This window comes from Aptenodytes patagonicus, chromosome 12, assembly GCF_965638725.1.
Source record: "Aptenodytes patagonicus chromosome 12, bAptPat1.pri.cur, whole genome shotgun sequence".
Lineage (NCBI taxonomy): Eukaryota > Metazoa > Chordata > Aves > Sphenisciformes > Spheniscidae > Aptenodytes > Aptenodytes patagonicus.
This window is the reverse complement of record NC_134960.1, coordinates 20,730,824-20,746,316: the sequence shown is the minus strand read 5'-3', so window position 1 is coordinate 20,746,316 and position 15,493 is coordinate 20,730,824. Positions and strand designations below refer to the sequence as shown.

The 15,493-nt window shown below is 41.1% G+C and overlaps 1 protein-coding gene across 1 annotated transcript in view; it reads right to left on the bottom strand.

Annotated features, from left to right (window-relative positions):
- Positions 1-15,493, bottom strand: part of CTNNA1 (catenin alpha 1) — a 121,116-nt gene that overhangs the window by 18,537 nt on the left and 87,086 nt on the right. The window contains exons 10-11 of the mRNA XM_076349644.1: positions 15,350-15,442; positions 4,476-4,632 (exon numbers count right to left, since the gene is read on the bottom strand). Coding sequence (XP_076205759.1) covers positions 4,476-4,632; positions 15,350-15,442 — 250 coding nt within the window. The remainder of the gene's footprint in view (positions 1-4,475; positions 4,633-15,349; positions 15,443-15,493) is intronic.

Sequence of the window (15,493 nt, the reverse complement as noted above, 5' to 3'; positions counted from 1 at the left end):
AGACAAGAAACACATAGAGTTGACTGATAGGGATTTGTATAAACTGGCTGAAAGGATTGCTGCTGGAAGAGTTACGCTTAATTTACATAAAATTAACAGAGCCAGGTGCAATATTGCGAGACTTCTGTAAGCAACCTGGACAAAAATTAACTTGTGAAACACCTCTGAAGCAACTCAGCCTGAACAAGTTCAGCTGAGGGCAGAATATGGCCCTAAGAGAGAAGCGCAGGTTCATTAGTGATTTGACAAGCCAGTGAGCAGGCAGCCAAGGTACAAGAGCTGCAGCAAGGAGCACGCAGAGTTTTGGTATTTAAAGCAAGTTTACTGTTGCAAGTTGCAACAGTAAAAAGAAAAAGCATCGGCGTCAGGCCAAAACACAGACTGTTTATTGCTTGAATTCCTTAATGAATAAATTAAGCCACAGACCATTTAAAAGCCTCTTTGGATTATATGAACTTTAATAAAAGGCATGGACAAAATGAGGATGAATATTTAAAAGCCTGCTGATCATTTAATGTCTTTTGTAGATGCAAAGTTGCCAGAAAGATGCTTCTATGGAAAGATAATCCCTCACGGGGCAGCCTGCAAGGGGCCCTGGGGAAGTACAGGACTGCCAGGTGCATCTACTCTGGTTATACTCTCCAGCTGGATGATAACAAATCAGATTTGACACTGTTCTGTGTGCTTGTATATACACACACTGCTACCTGTCCTACAGGCATACGGACCACAAGTGTCTGGCACAAAACTCCATCTGCTGAGGCCGGGGTGGCAGAGCCCAAGAAATGGTGATGCACGGGTTCACCACCAGTACCTTTGGGGACGTGGTAACGCCGTCCTGCATCAAAGATAACAGCCTTCCTGCTGCTGAGCTGGAGAAAAATCTCACAGCAATAGAATATAACATGGAGTATAACGCAGGCAACGTCAAAGGGATCTTGTCCTACCAAAATAACTACAGGGAAAGTATGGCATGGTTTGGCAACAAGGTAAGAGGAAAGCCATTTTTTCCAATAAAAATGATTTTTAGAGCAAACAAGGAAATACATAAAACTGTGAAAAGGTAACAGAATTAAAAGTCCCCCACAGCTGTCAATCCTCAATCCACCCCCACCAAACACCTTCCACCTCCACCCACCTCCCCATTAAAGGGATTAAGAAATCCTTTTCCAAACATCCTAAGAAGTCTGCGAGGGAGTCTGGGGGCTACAGGAGATCACAACCTAAGAGCAACAGTCAGGAGATAAAGCCACAGATGCATAAATATAACTCTGCTTCTCTGCTGTGTCCCCTGTGGAAAGTCTTAGAACAATTTCCATGCTGGACCCTCTCTTGACGAGGGACACTGGAGGAACCAGGTCAAGCAGCAGTGTCAGTAGACATGGTTATGGAACAAATACTTGAGTGTTCATACACTTGTAAATACAGTATTCAACTTGTAATGAAGAAGGACAATCATCGGGCCCAGGCAATATGCATCCGGAGGCTCTTAAGACAAAATAGCTCCGCTGTGATGGGCAGTCTCTCGTGTAAACCTCTGTCAGCAGCAGAGGAACAGAAGGCAGCAAATTGAATGATTTTTTTAGAGGGTTTCAAGGGAGATCCAGGTAATTTCAGAACACTGAATTTGACAATTACACAGTCCTATCAGCAACTGCTCTAAAGAGCAGAGATAGTGGGCACACAAACACACCCAGAGTGCTTAGGGAAGGCACTGACAAGAGGGATAAGAATTACAGAAGGTAGAGAAGAGCTTTGACGTGAGAAATAATGAAACAGGCAAAGACTCAGCAGTCAAGAAAGAGGTGACTGGCTAAGTGTACAACAGAAGTCTGTACATTTACAAACAGCATGAAGAAAGCGAGGAGGGAAAAAACCTCTTCACTATCTTCTGCTACAACTAGGGGCATCAAATGAAGCAAATTGGCAACACTGCAAAAACGAGGAGGTGGTTCACACAGAGCACAGTTAAGCTGTGAATTTTGCACAGGATGATGGGAATGCCAGTGGTTTATAATGGTCGGAAGAGCAACTAACACAAGCTTGAATGAGAAAAATCTGTCAAGGACTGTTCAGTAGATAGCACCTCTGATGCTGGAGCTCCCTGAGCTGCAAATCACTCATGGTTGGGAGCATATACGAAAGATCTTCAGTCTACAGGACTCCTCTGCTATTAATCTCCCATGCACTGACAATTAGCCACTGCCAGACCGTTGTCCTAACTCAACAGGGCCTTTCTCATGCTACGCCCTTCATAAAATGTTGTAATCTGCAAGCTTATCTGCAACACTGTGCATTTAAGTATCCTTATTCTTGTACGATATTCTGCTATTATCTAAACCCAACATCTCTTTCATCAAGCCTTTACTTGTGCATAATTAACACAATTCTGTGGCATAAGCTGAACAATGAAGCATACACTTCATGATGGACAGCACAACACGTTGTAGGAATGTGCTATTATACACACACACACACACAGAGACCCACAAGGACACTTTTTAAGTCTGCTTACATCCCAGTTGGTAACTGATAAAACCCTACTATGCACAAACATCCTAATAACCCCAAACAGAACCTGGTATAAATCATACTCGTCATGATTTTATCTGAAGAGATGTTTAGACTTTTAGCAGACGAATTGGAGTTGTGGCATTTATATGGAAAACATTTATCACAGTTCAAACAAATAATATTTAAAGCAGTATTTATTGCTTTAATATTTTTCTAACATCTCTTTGATAACGCAGCACATACAAATAATTGCGTCTGAAGTAGTCTCAAACTACAGCATTTCCATGGCATCATTTTGGGTGGCAAGCACACACTCGAGGTGAACTCTCTCCTGAGTCAGCCTGTCACTGCCTCAGAAAAGAAGCGTTCCCTGCTTATTGCCAAGCTCTTGAAACTCTTCAGAGCAACTCAGCAGTGGGCCAACACCATAACCTCTCCCCTCAAAAGCAGAGTACCCATCTCCTCGAATGACCTATACGAGGATGGAGACCACTCAGTTCCAGTGGCTCAACCCATTTTGAGCCACACCTGTAAGTGAAATACAGTAAGGCAGCTTTATACAGACCACGTTTTCACAGACTAACAGCTTTTTCTCTTTAAAATGTTTTGTACACTTGTGGGCAAACGCCAAGTGGAGCCGTGAACTTCAGCACACAATTCTCTCTAAATATATTTCCCCAGAAATAGGCTCCTTGCAGCTGTGCAATTTCAACTACTGCTGCAACGACAAGCACGCAGACAGATACAAAGAATGAGGACATTCAATTGCCTAATAAGTTTATGCTAACTCATTGCAAAGAAAATTTTTATTCAGAACCCAGGGAACCACAATACAATATGTATGATAATACAGGTGACTCACTGTAGAAACATTACTTCGGGTTTTTTTGGTTTTGGGTTTGTTTTTTTTTTTTAAATATTTAAAAAAAAAAAAAAAAAGATGGTATTTTACTTCAGGCCTGCAAGTTTTTGTCTACATTTCCTAGATATGTTCACCCGGTACTTCTGATGCCACACATCTTCCTGTGAAATCTCTCTTTACAATCAGAGTTTTTAGGTCACTTGAGATGCCCAAGCCTGTTTGCACCAGGAAAATTAGACCCTCAGTTTGTAGTGGTAATTTGTGAACACTATTGCAGACACAATTCACGTGGTTATATCACCGTGTCTTCTGACTAGAGCAGAATTAGAGGATTTGGAAATAAAAATGCCCCCCTTATTTCTAGGTCACAGCAGCTAATAGTGAGTCTTTAACAATGATGCTGATAAAACATATTATCTTGGCAAGCACTTTGCCAAATGGAATTATTAATCTATTATAATTATCTGTATTTTTTAAAAACTTTAAAAACTTTACTAAAGCTGACATGGTTAAAAAGATTCACAGAACATTTTCTATAGGAACAGTTTTATTTTAATTAACTTGTACGACCATGGTTTGACATTCATTTTTGTTTACATAAGAAGAGTCTAAGGTGAATTGAGGGATCGTCTTTTTGCTAGTTCATAACTTGAACATAAACGTATTCTATTTCCCCCAGTGTTACCGGTGATGTCTGTTTACAGTAGTTAGATAGTAATTCATTGGTAGTTCAGCTAGCAATTCAAAATCTTGAGACATAAAGTGTCTTTTGCTATGTTTAAGCTGATCTGTCTACTGACATGTAAATATATACATTTATGCATGCACACGCCGTAAGTGCAATGACAGGTTTCTACAGTACCTGCTGAACTAAACTATCGCTGTTTTCATGCTATAAAAATACTTCTTCTTGTGCCAAGATCTCATGCTCTATTTTCACATCTCGCTCGGTAGAAGATGATGCTTGCCAGGTGAAGTGTACCAACACCATCCCTTCCAAAAACCCGAGAAGACTCCAGAACATGTGTAGAAACCACCCGTTTCCAGGAATAAGCTCAGTTATGAGAAAGATTATTTCTGAGATCGAACCCCTGATTACCTGATACAGCCAGGAAGTCATCAATGGAAGTGATGTCATCGACAGCATCCGTCAGCACGCGGACTTGCTTCTCCCACTGCTCTTTGAAGAGGTCCATGTTTTCTTGAGCCAGCTTGCTTTGGGGTTTAGCAGCCAGAGCCAGTGCAGCATTAATGACCTGTAAAACACCTCTGGATTTTTAAAACATACCCTTAACGAAACAATTAGTTTCCATATGTTTATCCAATGAACTCAACAGCAAACAAAGCAAGTTTAATAAGTTTTCAGGAACTTGATGTTTAAACACAAAAGTGTTTATTCTGTTGCTCTCACATCCAACTCATACTTGCTTCCACATTTATTATGGTTAGTTATTAGAAGCAAAAACACTTGGCAAGTATTCATACGAGCTAGCTTCACCTTTCTTTAACAGCTCATGTTAAAAAGGTGTTGCTCTCTGAGCACAAGTTGTGTTGTTAAATATTTTAGACAAGATGACATTTAGTACACTGGAGGCTGCATTTCCTAAGCTACTCGCTGGAACCTGAGAAAAAAGGTCAAAAAAGGATTAATCTTACACAGTCTGAAGTAGAAACAATATGCAAAGACAAAATTTATCTTCTTTTCCTTAAAGCTTTACTCTATACCTTACCAGTAATTGCTATAGTACCTTAAGATTTCTGTTATGGCTGTAGAAGAGCTAGATTAGCCAGGGAACAGGAGGAGAGGATACTATTTGATGCTCCTCCTGAACACCCCCCTACTAATTTTCTTCTAACCCCAAGGCTCTAATTTACTCCAGATCCTTGTTTTTCTACGCAGAACAAATGCTACACATACTGCTAGGTAACAAAGTTTAAGCTGTGCCAACTCATTGATCAGTTAAATGACCAAAACCGCCTCTTTGGGTGTGGGAAGAAAGCAATCTCAAAAGCCTGCTCCTGTTCTTGCTGCACTACGCTCCAGCAGAATGACCTGGAAACGTGCCAGGCATGAGAAACCATCCGCAGTCAGACCGGCATGACACTCCTAACCTTGTTTTCAGGCACCTGAGAGTTAGAGCTAATTAACTTATAAATCTAATGTGTAATTTTTCTTCTCTACTTTAGGACCGTATTAATTTCACAAAGTTGCCGGACAAAACACGCAAGCACCAGATGTTCCTGGTTTTCCTTTCCAAAATCTACTTTCTCTACCTGCTTCATTTAAAAGTGTCACAAAGCATTTAAAAAAATATACAACTCACTAAACATGGAAACGATGGTGATGTCAAAGATATCACGATGGCACTGAATGAATCAGGCAGGAGAAGGAGGCTGATTCACCCGAGGGATGCTAGAAATTAGCAGTGACTGAGGAAAATCCACAGAAAAGCTATACTGCTCTCCATGCTACCATCCTGCCTCTGGAGATGGAGGCTGCAAGTCTGGGTCACAAATCAAAACGAGCTCGATGGGTTTGATAACACAGACAAATGCGAGAAACAATTTGGCACGAGCTGCAATCTGTTCAGGAGACCCCCGGGCATGAAACACGCCTTTGAACCCTGGCAATAATGACAGTGTCCCCGTCCTTCATGAAGAACATGGGGTCCTGTGCTGTTTCCCCTTCCTCAAACCAGACATTGAAGTCACATCTTCTGTGTAGGCAGCTGCAGTAATCAGGATGTCCCTTCAAGAGAGACCTGCTGCCAGCCACGGTGCACGCTGCTCTGCTACCCTCACACTGCCCATTAAGAATATGGTTCTCAAGTCCTGGAAGCCCCGAAAAACACCTTGCAACACCTGAGAAAATGATGTTTAAAAATTTAAAATCAAACAGAAATAGAGGTCCTCTGCTCAAGAGCCCTGCTTCTTAAGTCTAGCTGACACCATTTCTTGCCCCAGTCTGACTGATGTAATGAATTATCCACCTGTCAATCAAAATCTAGATATCCGAAGTTTTATGAAGGTGAATCCAAATAACAAGCGTAAAACAGACAATGCTCCAGAAATCTGCTCTCAGCTTTTATCCTGCTAGTAACTAACTACTGAGACAGAGAAGACGGTAATACCAAAGGTCAGGACATTTTCTCCTGCTCTCTTCTAGCTACCGTGGCTAATATCAGATATGAAAACATCCTTTAAGCACTGAGACAGGTCAGCATTAATGCTGAAGGAACATATGGCCTGTGTACCTGCGTGATGTATGTCTGGACAGCAGCAGCTGTCTGAACAATTAATCTTTGTCAACAGCATGTGTCCAACCCCAGATGCCCACCTTAAGCAACTCTTCACACGTAATGGAAGAGCTGTCATAGATAGAGGGCTCTGCAAAGCACTCAAGAAACTCAAACAGGGCGTCGTCACTAAATCCAAATGCAGGAGGCACAAGCTGCACCATTGTCCTCCCAACAGGCAGCTTGTCCAACTGAAAAAAGGAAATTTTTTTGTACAACAGCAAAAACGCATGGCCAAGGCAAACCTATTTTAAAAAAATGGCCAAGCAAAACCAGCATGTAAGATCTCCCTTACAAGCAGACATGTCTTGCATTTAGAAAGCAGCCAGCAGCACCAGAGATGAGGACAACCTGGTGGGGAAATCGAAGGCTATCGAGTGTCACTGTGGAACTAAAGACAAACTACAGCTTAGGACACCCACGCAGGTGTGTGTGCGCTCAGGAAGAAATTGAAGACAGCAGATGCAGCTCAACAGCCCTTTTTTGTAGCACATACTCTATCTCCGTGAGCAAAGTGGTTCCAACTTTCTGTTTTAGCAGGGGTGATCAGACCCTTCACTCTGCCAAGTATGTACAGCTTCGCATTTACGCAGGCAAGTTACCCCGGACACGTCTCACAGGTCTGCTTGGGGTAATGTCCCAGGGATTACTGACAAAACCCTGCAAATTATCTCTTCCAGTAAATATGCTCTTACATGATGCCTGGTATCCAGTACAGAGCGACTGATTTATTTTCCAACAGATGCTTAGATAGTCATGGAAAAAGTACAGGGATGCTGGATATTAAATAATCTGTGTGTGTAGCAGGACTACGATTCCTTTATTATCTAAAAATGAACACTTGGGGGGAGGGGGAAGGGACTGATTAAAGTACACTATTGCTTCTCCAAAAAACATCAAGCATTGGGCAATTAATTTAAAATATGAGTAACTTACAGGAAGAAGAGAGAGAGATATATAGTTCAAAAAATTGGAAGAACATGGCCAGACTACCTGAAATGTAGCAGCTTCCATGTAAAACATTTGGCAATTTCAGGGAAATATTCTGTATTTCAGAGCTTTTCAAAATGCTGCCAGAGCACTGTGATCACAATGACTCACTGAAGTCGTACAAAGAAAAGAATCAAACAGGGACATTTTGAGACTATCCAGAAGGAAATGAAGCATGGCAAGAAAACACACTATTTTTATCGGTGCTTTGTTTCATGTTGCAATTGCAATGTTCAAGTCAGACAGCCCAATGCTCGATAACGTGGTTCCAGCAAGTTACTTGGAGTTGCTCTGCTCCGCCTCGCAGCTTCCCGCGGCAGCAGCCAGGACTTGGCAACAGACACCCCAAGATCGGGGAGGCTTAGGATTCAAAAGATTTGCAATTGATGTCTCAATCTGTACCTCAGATCCTCTTCTCGTGTCTTTCATGGGAAGAACCTGCCGCTTTTTTTTAAATTTTCCCTATTGGAACTAAAGATGTCAGACTGAATTTATAGATTTATACCTTTGCAGGGCAGGACTCCCCAAGGTTCCCTGAAGAGTGACTTCTACCTGGGTTACAAGACTGCGGCTACTTTGCCCAGAAGCTCTCTTAAAAAGCACAGCTATTCCAGGACAGAAAACACCTTAACCTTAGATACACTTGTGGGTAAATTAAAGACACTGGGTCACACAGAATTAATTCTTTTAGGTTTAACTTAGGATGGCTTCCAGCCTCACCTTTATAGCACTCCATCTGAAAGACTGAGAGAGGCTAGAAGAAAGCTCTTATACGTGGTGGTGCTCCTACAAAGAACAGTTTTGAACACTTGGCTGGCATGGCCAAAGGAAGAAGCATCACTTGGGAGAAGAAAACTATCACCTACTTATTTTGCATTGCAATCCCTACCCGTTATAGCTTAATATAGTCTCAGTGCACGCAATGTCTGTAAGCCACGTAACTCTCCATTTCAATGGCTATAAGCACTTTTCCTTTTTTGCCTCAGTCTTTCTGATAGGGACTTTTTGCTCTTTACAGGAGACTGTTCTTTGTGCAGCTGGTTTAACTTTGCCCTGTTTCTTGTCGTATTGGTTTTAGGATGCTACTGTGCCACGACAAGGAGGAGATTTTCAGTTTCAAAAGCTCTAAAACAAACGCCCAGTCCTCTCCCCTCTCCTCATGACACACCTTTTCTTTACAACCAAAATATCTGCTGTTCCTAAGTAACTCACTTCTTTTTTGTTTTTAAATAAAGATCTTAATTTACCAGCTTTCTTGTGGCATTTGGGGAATGAGTTGGAAAGTAGCTCCACGACCTTCAAACCTTCAAACTTACTTTGCATTTGTAAAAAAAAAAAAGCTAAAAACACAAGCACCCACCCATCAGCTATGATTTCGGGGGCAGAGAAAAAAAAGGGACATGCACAAATCAAGCCCCAGCTGGGATGTGAAAAATCAGTTTTATTCTGGAGTGGGTGAAAGGGAACTTGTCAAGCAGACAGCAGGATCAAGTTTGCTTTGGGAAGAAGATCCGAGAGTGAGCAAGGGTAGAAGCAGTGATCTGAGCTTTGGCTTTTAGAGCAACCTCAGTGCAAGGCTGAGTGGAAGAAGTCTCTTATTCAACCTGCCAAAACTGGTAATTGCACCATGCAGTGCCCCTCATTTGCTCTATTTTATTGCTGCCGCTCAGAGCGCTCCTGTGATACAGAGAGCTAGTTGTAAGGTAGAAGCAAAAGCACAATTCTCAGATTGCAGCTTTCCAAATGGTCAACGAATGAATTCATGACCTTGCCCCCAAAGCTGCCACACCAGCTGAGCCCAGCCAGGACTCCCCTTGCTCAGGTGGATTTTAACACCTGCATTTTTCTATATTAAAGAAAGCATAGCTTGCTTACTGGCAGTTTGTAAGAAGATGCTCATAATTTAATTTTACATATGCTAGATGCCAAAGTTACCTCCAGCATTCAACCTACTCATGTCTCCTTCCCTGCTCCTAATTGCATTTTGCTCTGAGTGGGTAAAAAGATTCGTAAGCAGGACATTTAAGTCGCTTCCAGTTACATCCAACCCCAGGTTTGCATCCACATGTCTACGTGTGCTAACTCTCTACGTGCTTCAATACAGCAAAAAGCACTCTGCAGAATCTGATGAGCCGAAATGCCTGGAAGCAAAACAGACAGAAGATTGTTTTGCACTTTCTCTAGCTATAATGGCAGTGACCAGCAAGTGTACAGAGGCCGATGCACCAAAAGAAGGAAAAGTTTGCTTTGATTTCCAATACTTTGTTCCAATGCATAAAAGGTACTCTGAGCACTTTCCTTTCCTGCAAGTTATGCAGAGAGTGACTGCAGGCACCTCTGCAGAGAGATTTACTCCCGTTGTTGCAGTGCTATAATGACCCACAGATACACACTTTTACTGGAATAACATGACCTCTTCCAGTTTAGCATATACTACTGTCAAAGTATTTACAAGTCACATATTGTGTCTAGATAATTATCTTATCAACTTCCCCATATATGGAAGAAGCATTTTCATTGGCAGCTGAGGACTGATATTATAGTACCAGTCAATGTAGAAGCTGCAAGAATTTTGGTGCCATTTGTTTTGGTTTCCATTTGTGTTGCTTCATTTTGCATTTGACTGACTTCAAGTGCTGACGCTTTGAGGGTTTCAGGGACTCTGTCTCTTTTCTGGAAGCTGTTCTACTACTGCACTCCACAGATCGTACTGTGCCTGTGATGAAAACATAGGGTCCTTACGCACAAACATACATCTTTCTACAGAATTGAATCCCTTTCTCCTATCTTTGCTTCTTTTTATGCATCAGTAACTGCTCGAGTTTCTCATATTGTTTCTTTGATGGCCACTCCTGTCCTGTGGTGGCCGCATGATACAAAACTGCAACCCGAGTGTTAAGTTTTTAATATAAGTATTTCTACTCAATGTCAGTAAAATGCTTCAAGCACCTGTAATTAAACAGTCTGGAGATAGATCTGCTAGTTAGTACATTAAAAAAAAAATCTGACAGTCTTTCAAAGAGAAGAAAAAAGGGGACAGTTGTTCGATGTTAAGTCTTTACTGCAAGAAAAAGGAAGTTACCTCCTCTCCAACTGCCACCAGGGAACTGGCAGTAATTGGGGACTCGAGGAGAGAAAGTCTGCCGGTCACATTTGGGTTTGGTTGATTTGAGGGGGTGGATTGGAAGTTTTTTTTTTTTTTCTCTAAGATGCTGCAACTTTTAAACAAAAGTTTTCATGCTATTTGGAACCTCTACATGGGATTCCTTATGCTTTGGTATTTTGTCTATCTGTGTCAGTAGGTGTGATCAGTATATGTAACCATCTGCCTCATCAGAAATCTATAAGCAGCAAATTGCTTTTCAAGCATTTCAAAATTGGAATGTAAGGATGTGGAACAGCAATTATTAAAACAAGATGTTAATATGAGAAGAGCCAATTTATTTTTATAAAAAATGTAACTTAATCCAAGAATTATCTGGAGTCTGTTTAATAGGCAACACTCACTTGACTGTGCAGGGGACAGCGAGCTACGCCAAACATGCTGTCTGTGCTAAGGTAGGTATAAAGGGAGCACGGAAAGGACAGGCAGAGACACTGCCTGGTGCCTTCCCAATGTTTCTAAGGAGGGTGTGCTATTTGGGCAGCAGAGGAGAAAGGCAACCAGCCAACTGGCGCACAGCGAGCCCTGCCTTACAGATGGGAGAACAGGTCCTGCGTGTCCACACCAGGGAGGTGCAGGTCTACCCTGCTCCTGCAACCCACTTCCCAGAAGATGATCAGTCTCAAGGGCAATGGCTCCAGCTTTTGCTGGCAGAAGCAAACACCCACCTGATGGAAATTCTAATCCATAATTATTTTCTAAAACTCTCAGCCTGACTGCAATTTGGTTAGAAGTCTATAGATTAACTTCATGGAGGCTTTAAAGAACGAGAAAGTCAATATATAGCTAGTAAAAGCAGCTGCAAGTGACAGCAGACTGTCACATCAAAAGGCTGGAGCAACGCTCTTTCCTTTCAAGAGCTCTACTGGGGCATTTTCACTGTTGCTTTCTAAACACCTACAGCTTATATCATCAGAAACACTCCTATGGTTAAGCTCTCTTCTCAGACATCTTTAATGCAAAATGCTGTTACAGAACAGCTTTTGCAGGCTCCCAAAGCAAGTACTTCTCGGAAACAAAATTCAGAAGCCAGAGTTACAAGTGAGGATCCAGGTTTGCGAGTCAAGATAAACAGAATCTTTCGCTAATTTACCATTGGCAAGCTCTGTGTTTACCAAGAAGGCAAAGAAAACTTCCCCCAGCGCTCTGCTAGGCAAATGGAAGCATGAACAACTATTCCAAGCTTTTCACAGCAGTACTTTTCCATTTCCATTATGAAAGACATTTTAAGCATTTTTTTTAAAGACATTTAACTGTAGTGATGGAGGACTTTTGTTCCTTCATCTTAACCCACCATAGACTGGCCTTGTTTCCCCCACCACCTAGCAAGGCATGAAGCTGCAGGACTGCAGGTAACTCCTGTGAGATGCTGGACAAAGTTGTTTCACTTCGATATACAGACTTTCAGCAATGTATGTCCTCAAAAAAAAGAATTCAGGCAGGCTTGTAAGTCAAGGCTTCATGAAGATAAACACCAGTGACCTCCTAATGCTGCCTTATTTCTCCCCTGTAAACCCAGACTAACACAAGTCACCCAGCTGGCTACTACGGAGCACGCACAGCTCTTCCTAAGATTTCCTTCTGCACCATCAAAAGGGAGCTCTAAATATCACATTAAGTCTTCAACTTTGCATTAACTTCTGTTAATTGGCTGGGGACTCACAAACGGGAAGGATGATGTTACTCTTGAGGAAGAGCTGATTTCCAGTAACATAGCCACAGTAAACAAATTTAACTGCTTGCTTTTGTAGAGACTTTTCAGAGGAAAAATTTTCCACCTCTTCTTTTTCCTCAAAGAATTAAATTTCAAACCTGAGAATGTATGAACCCGTAGGTGACACTGACAATGACTGACTTCTTGTCCGTACCGACAAAACTTCCAAGTTTTCCCTAACCAGTTTGAATTGTTGCATGTTCCTTACTCCTGCTGCCGGCTCAAAAAGGCTAGTTATGGCAAGGGACCGAGTAACTGCTTCTATTTGATATACAGCTTTTATAATTAACTCTACAGATTGATTTCTGCAGAAAACATTCTTTAACCAGGAGTTCCCTACTCTCAGAATGGCCTCTACTCAGCTAAGCTATTTAAGAGGTTACCTGGGACTCAAGTGCATTAAATTTCAGTTTCATCCTTTCAACCACAGCAATATCTTGAATTAAATTTCATACATCATATTTCTGTGTGATATTGATATATTCACTTGAGTTTCAAAGACCATTGTAGTTACTGATTGACTTGACTCGTTCCGAATCCAGCATCTTTCTGGAAAAATACCATTTAAGCAAAAAAAAAAGCAGATAATGTTGGATTAAATCTGTATTTTATGCCTAATTCACACGTTTGTTCAGCACAGCCACCTAAAAGGATTCAAGAAGCAGCTGCGAATCTCATCAGGAATAAACTGCAAAATAAACAGATAATTGTCTAAAAAAGGAAACAAAATCCTACTATGCTGTTCTTTATATCTAGAAGCATTTAGAGATTATACAGAATAATCAAAGTTTGGGGACTGTTCAGTAATGCAGTTGAGGAGGACGATAGTTTGCTGCGTCGCTTAGACTGGCGTAAGACAAACTTCTGTATTGTTAGGAGAAAACACAGATGCCATTTTTAAAACAGTTTAGACATTTAAAACATTTAGAGCATTAAAGAATCAACCAGAGAACATGTAATGTAACAGAAAAGCACTCTTACAAGTACTATGAACATCTATAGTGTCATTTACCAATCTCTTGGTGACGACCCTGAAATTAAGGCAAGACTGTGCAGTGGAGCATCTAAACTGCAGGCTTGGAAGTTCAGATATGTGACCTTTGTAAAGCCAAAATCCATCAGTTACAGCCCTTGTCCATTCATAGATAATCAAAGCTTCCAATACGTGTTAAACATATTATCCATAATCCCTGAACTCAAAGGTTAACAACTGCACTTCAGTATATGTGACTACAATTTGGTGACCATTGACTATAGTTTGTTAATTGCTTCATGTTGACTATCATGGTGTTTATTTTATAAAGGAGTAAATTTATTTAAATAAGCAGTTGTTGGAAAAGCAAAGATAGAAGTTTGAAATACACACAATTTCAGCAATGGGGAGGGGAAAAACACACCCCCACAGACTTGGACAACTACCAGAAACATTTAGATTCAAAGAAAACCTAACTTTAAGATGATTATTTTCAAAAGCATCAGCGTTTGTTTGGAGCAACATGCATTAGACACTCATTCTTGGAGATAACAGAAAAAAAATTACGTCCAGCCTAGTTGGTTACTTTAGGAAAGAGCAAGCCCTTATACCAGATAAGACGTATTTTTAAAAGCTTTTTCTTCCACATACTTTATTCCAACTGTAAAAATTGACCTTCGGTTTTAACAAGCCATACACACCACTGGCCCCAGACGTGGGAGGCAAAGAACTGCACAGCCAATGCAGCTGATGCACCAGCCCCAGGGTCTGATCCAGGAGTGGGAACCACAGAAGTTCACCCCAGGATGCCAAAAGGCCTCCTAGATAGTATTTAATGTTTTATGTTCAGGTGCCTATCTTCACCTATTTAATAGCACTATTACTTAAAGGTAATAGAAAAGGTAAAATAGTCCTGCTCTTCACACTATCTTCACCTATTCCCTCAAAATTCCCCTCCTGCTGAGGCGGGTACAGGTGTACATCTCTCTCTTCCTTTCGACTGGTTTTAAAAGGACCAATATATATGAGAAAACCTGAACAAATTCCAAATAATCCTGGGACAATACACCTTATTTTCATAAAATGCCATTTGACCAATTTTTTGAGTACTTATTTCCATTAGCTCCTCGTTACCAAAACCAGCTTATTTGTATGTTTTAGATCTGAATTTCCTGTTGCTTTAAAAAATGTAAACGACAAGAATTGACAGTGCACTGTAGTCTTCAGGAGTTCATCCAAGTATCTAGTTGTTGACATTTAAAACATCAGGGCTGTCAAAATGGAAGAGGATAATCTAGTGCTTATAGAAACTTAATTTCCTTGTTTCCATTAAAAAGTTATTAATTAAAAGGTAGTCTCAGCCAGGTTCAAACTCTTCACGCATAGCAAGCTTCCTCTGATCCTACTCTATCAAGAAGATGTTTTTGGCATATTCATATTCTACTCAGGAAAAAGATGATGTATCTATAATTCATCTTACAGCATGCACAGGAGCAGTGGTAGTGCCTTCACAAGACATCTTCCTGCAACATGAATGCGTACAGTAAACCACTGAAGCTTCACCAGTTTACTGTCTCGCAGGTCACTAGAACACCCTGCCCAAACAAAATTAGAGCTGTTATGTAAAAAAGACCCATTCGTATCACTAATTACTTTGTCATATATTTTAAAGTGTCTAAGTCTTGATGCCTACACTGCATTTCATTCTCTACATATATTAAAGAAAAAGTCCTGCAGCAAGTCTGTAGACAGACACCAAGAGGCCAGAACACATACTAAGCAGGACCAGTTGCCCAACTTATTAGGGTGTGTCTTATGTTCTTACGCTCTTCATTACCTGGGGGCACAGGGCTTCAAGCTGGCTGGCTGACATGCGAACCAATTTCACACCTTCTTCGTTGTTTGAGATGGAACAGGCCAAGTTGGCAACCTGTGTCAGAGGTGGGAGAAAACAAAACACAACTGTTAGAATTGGGTTTTA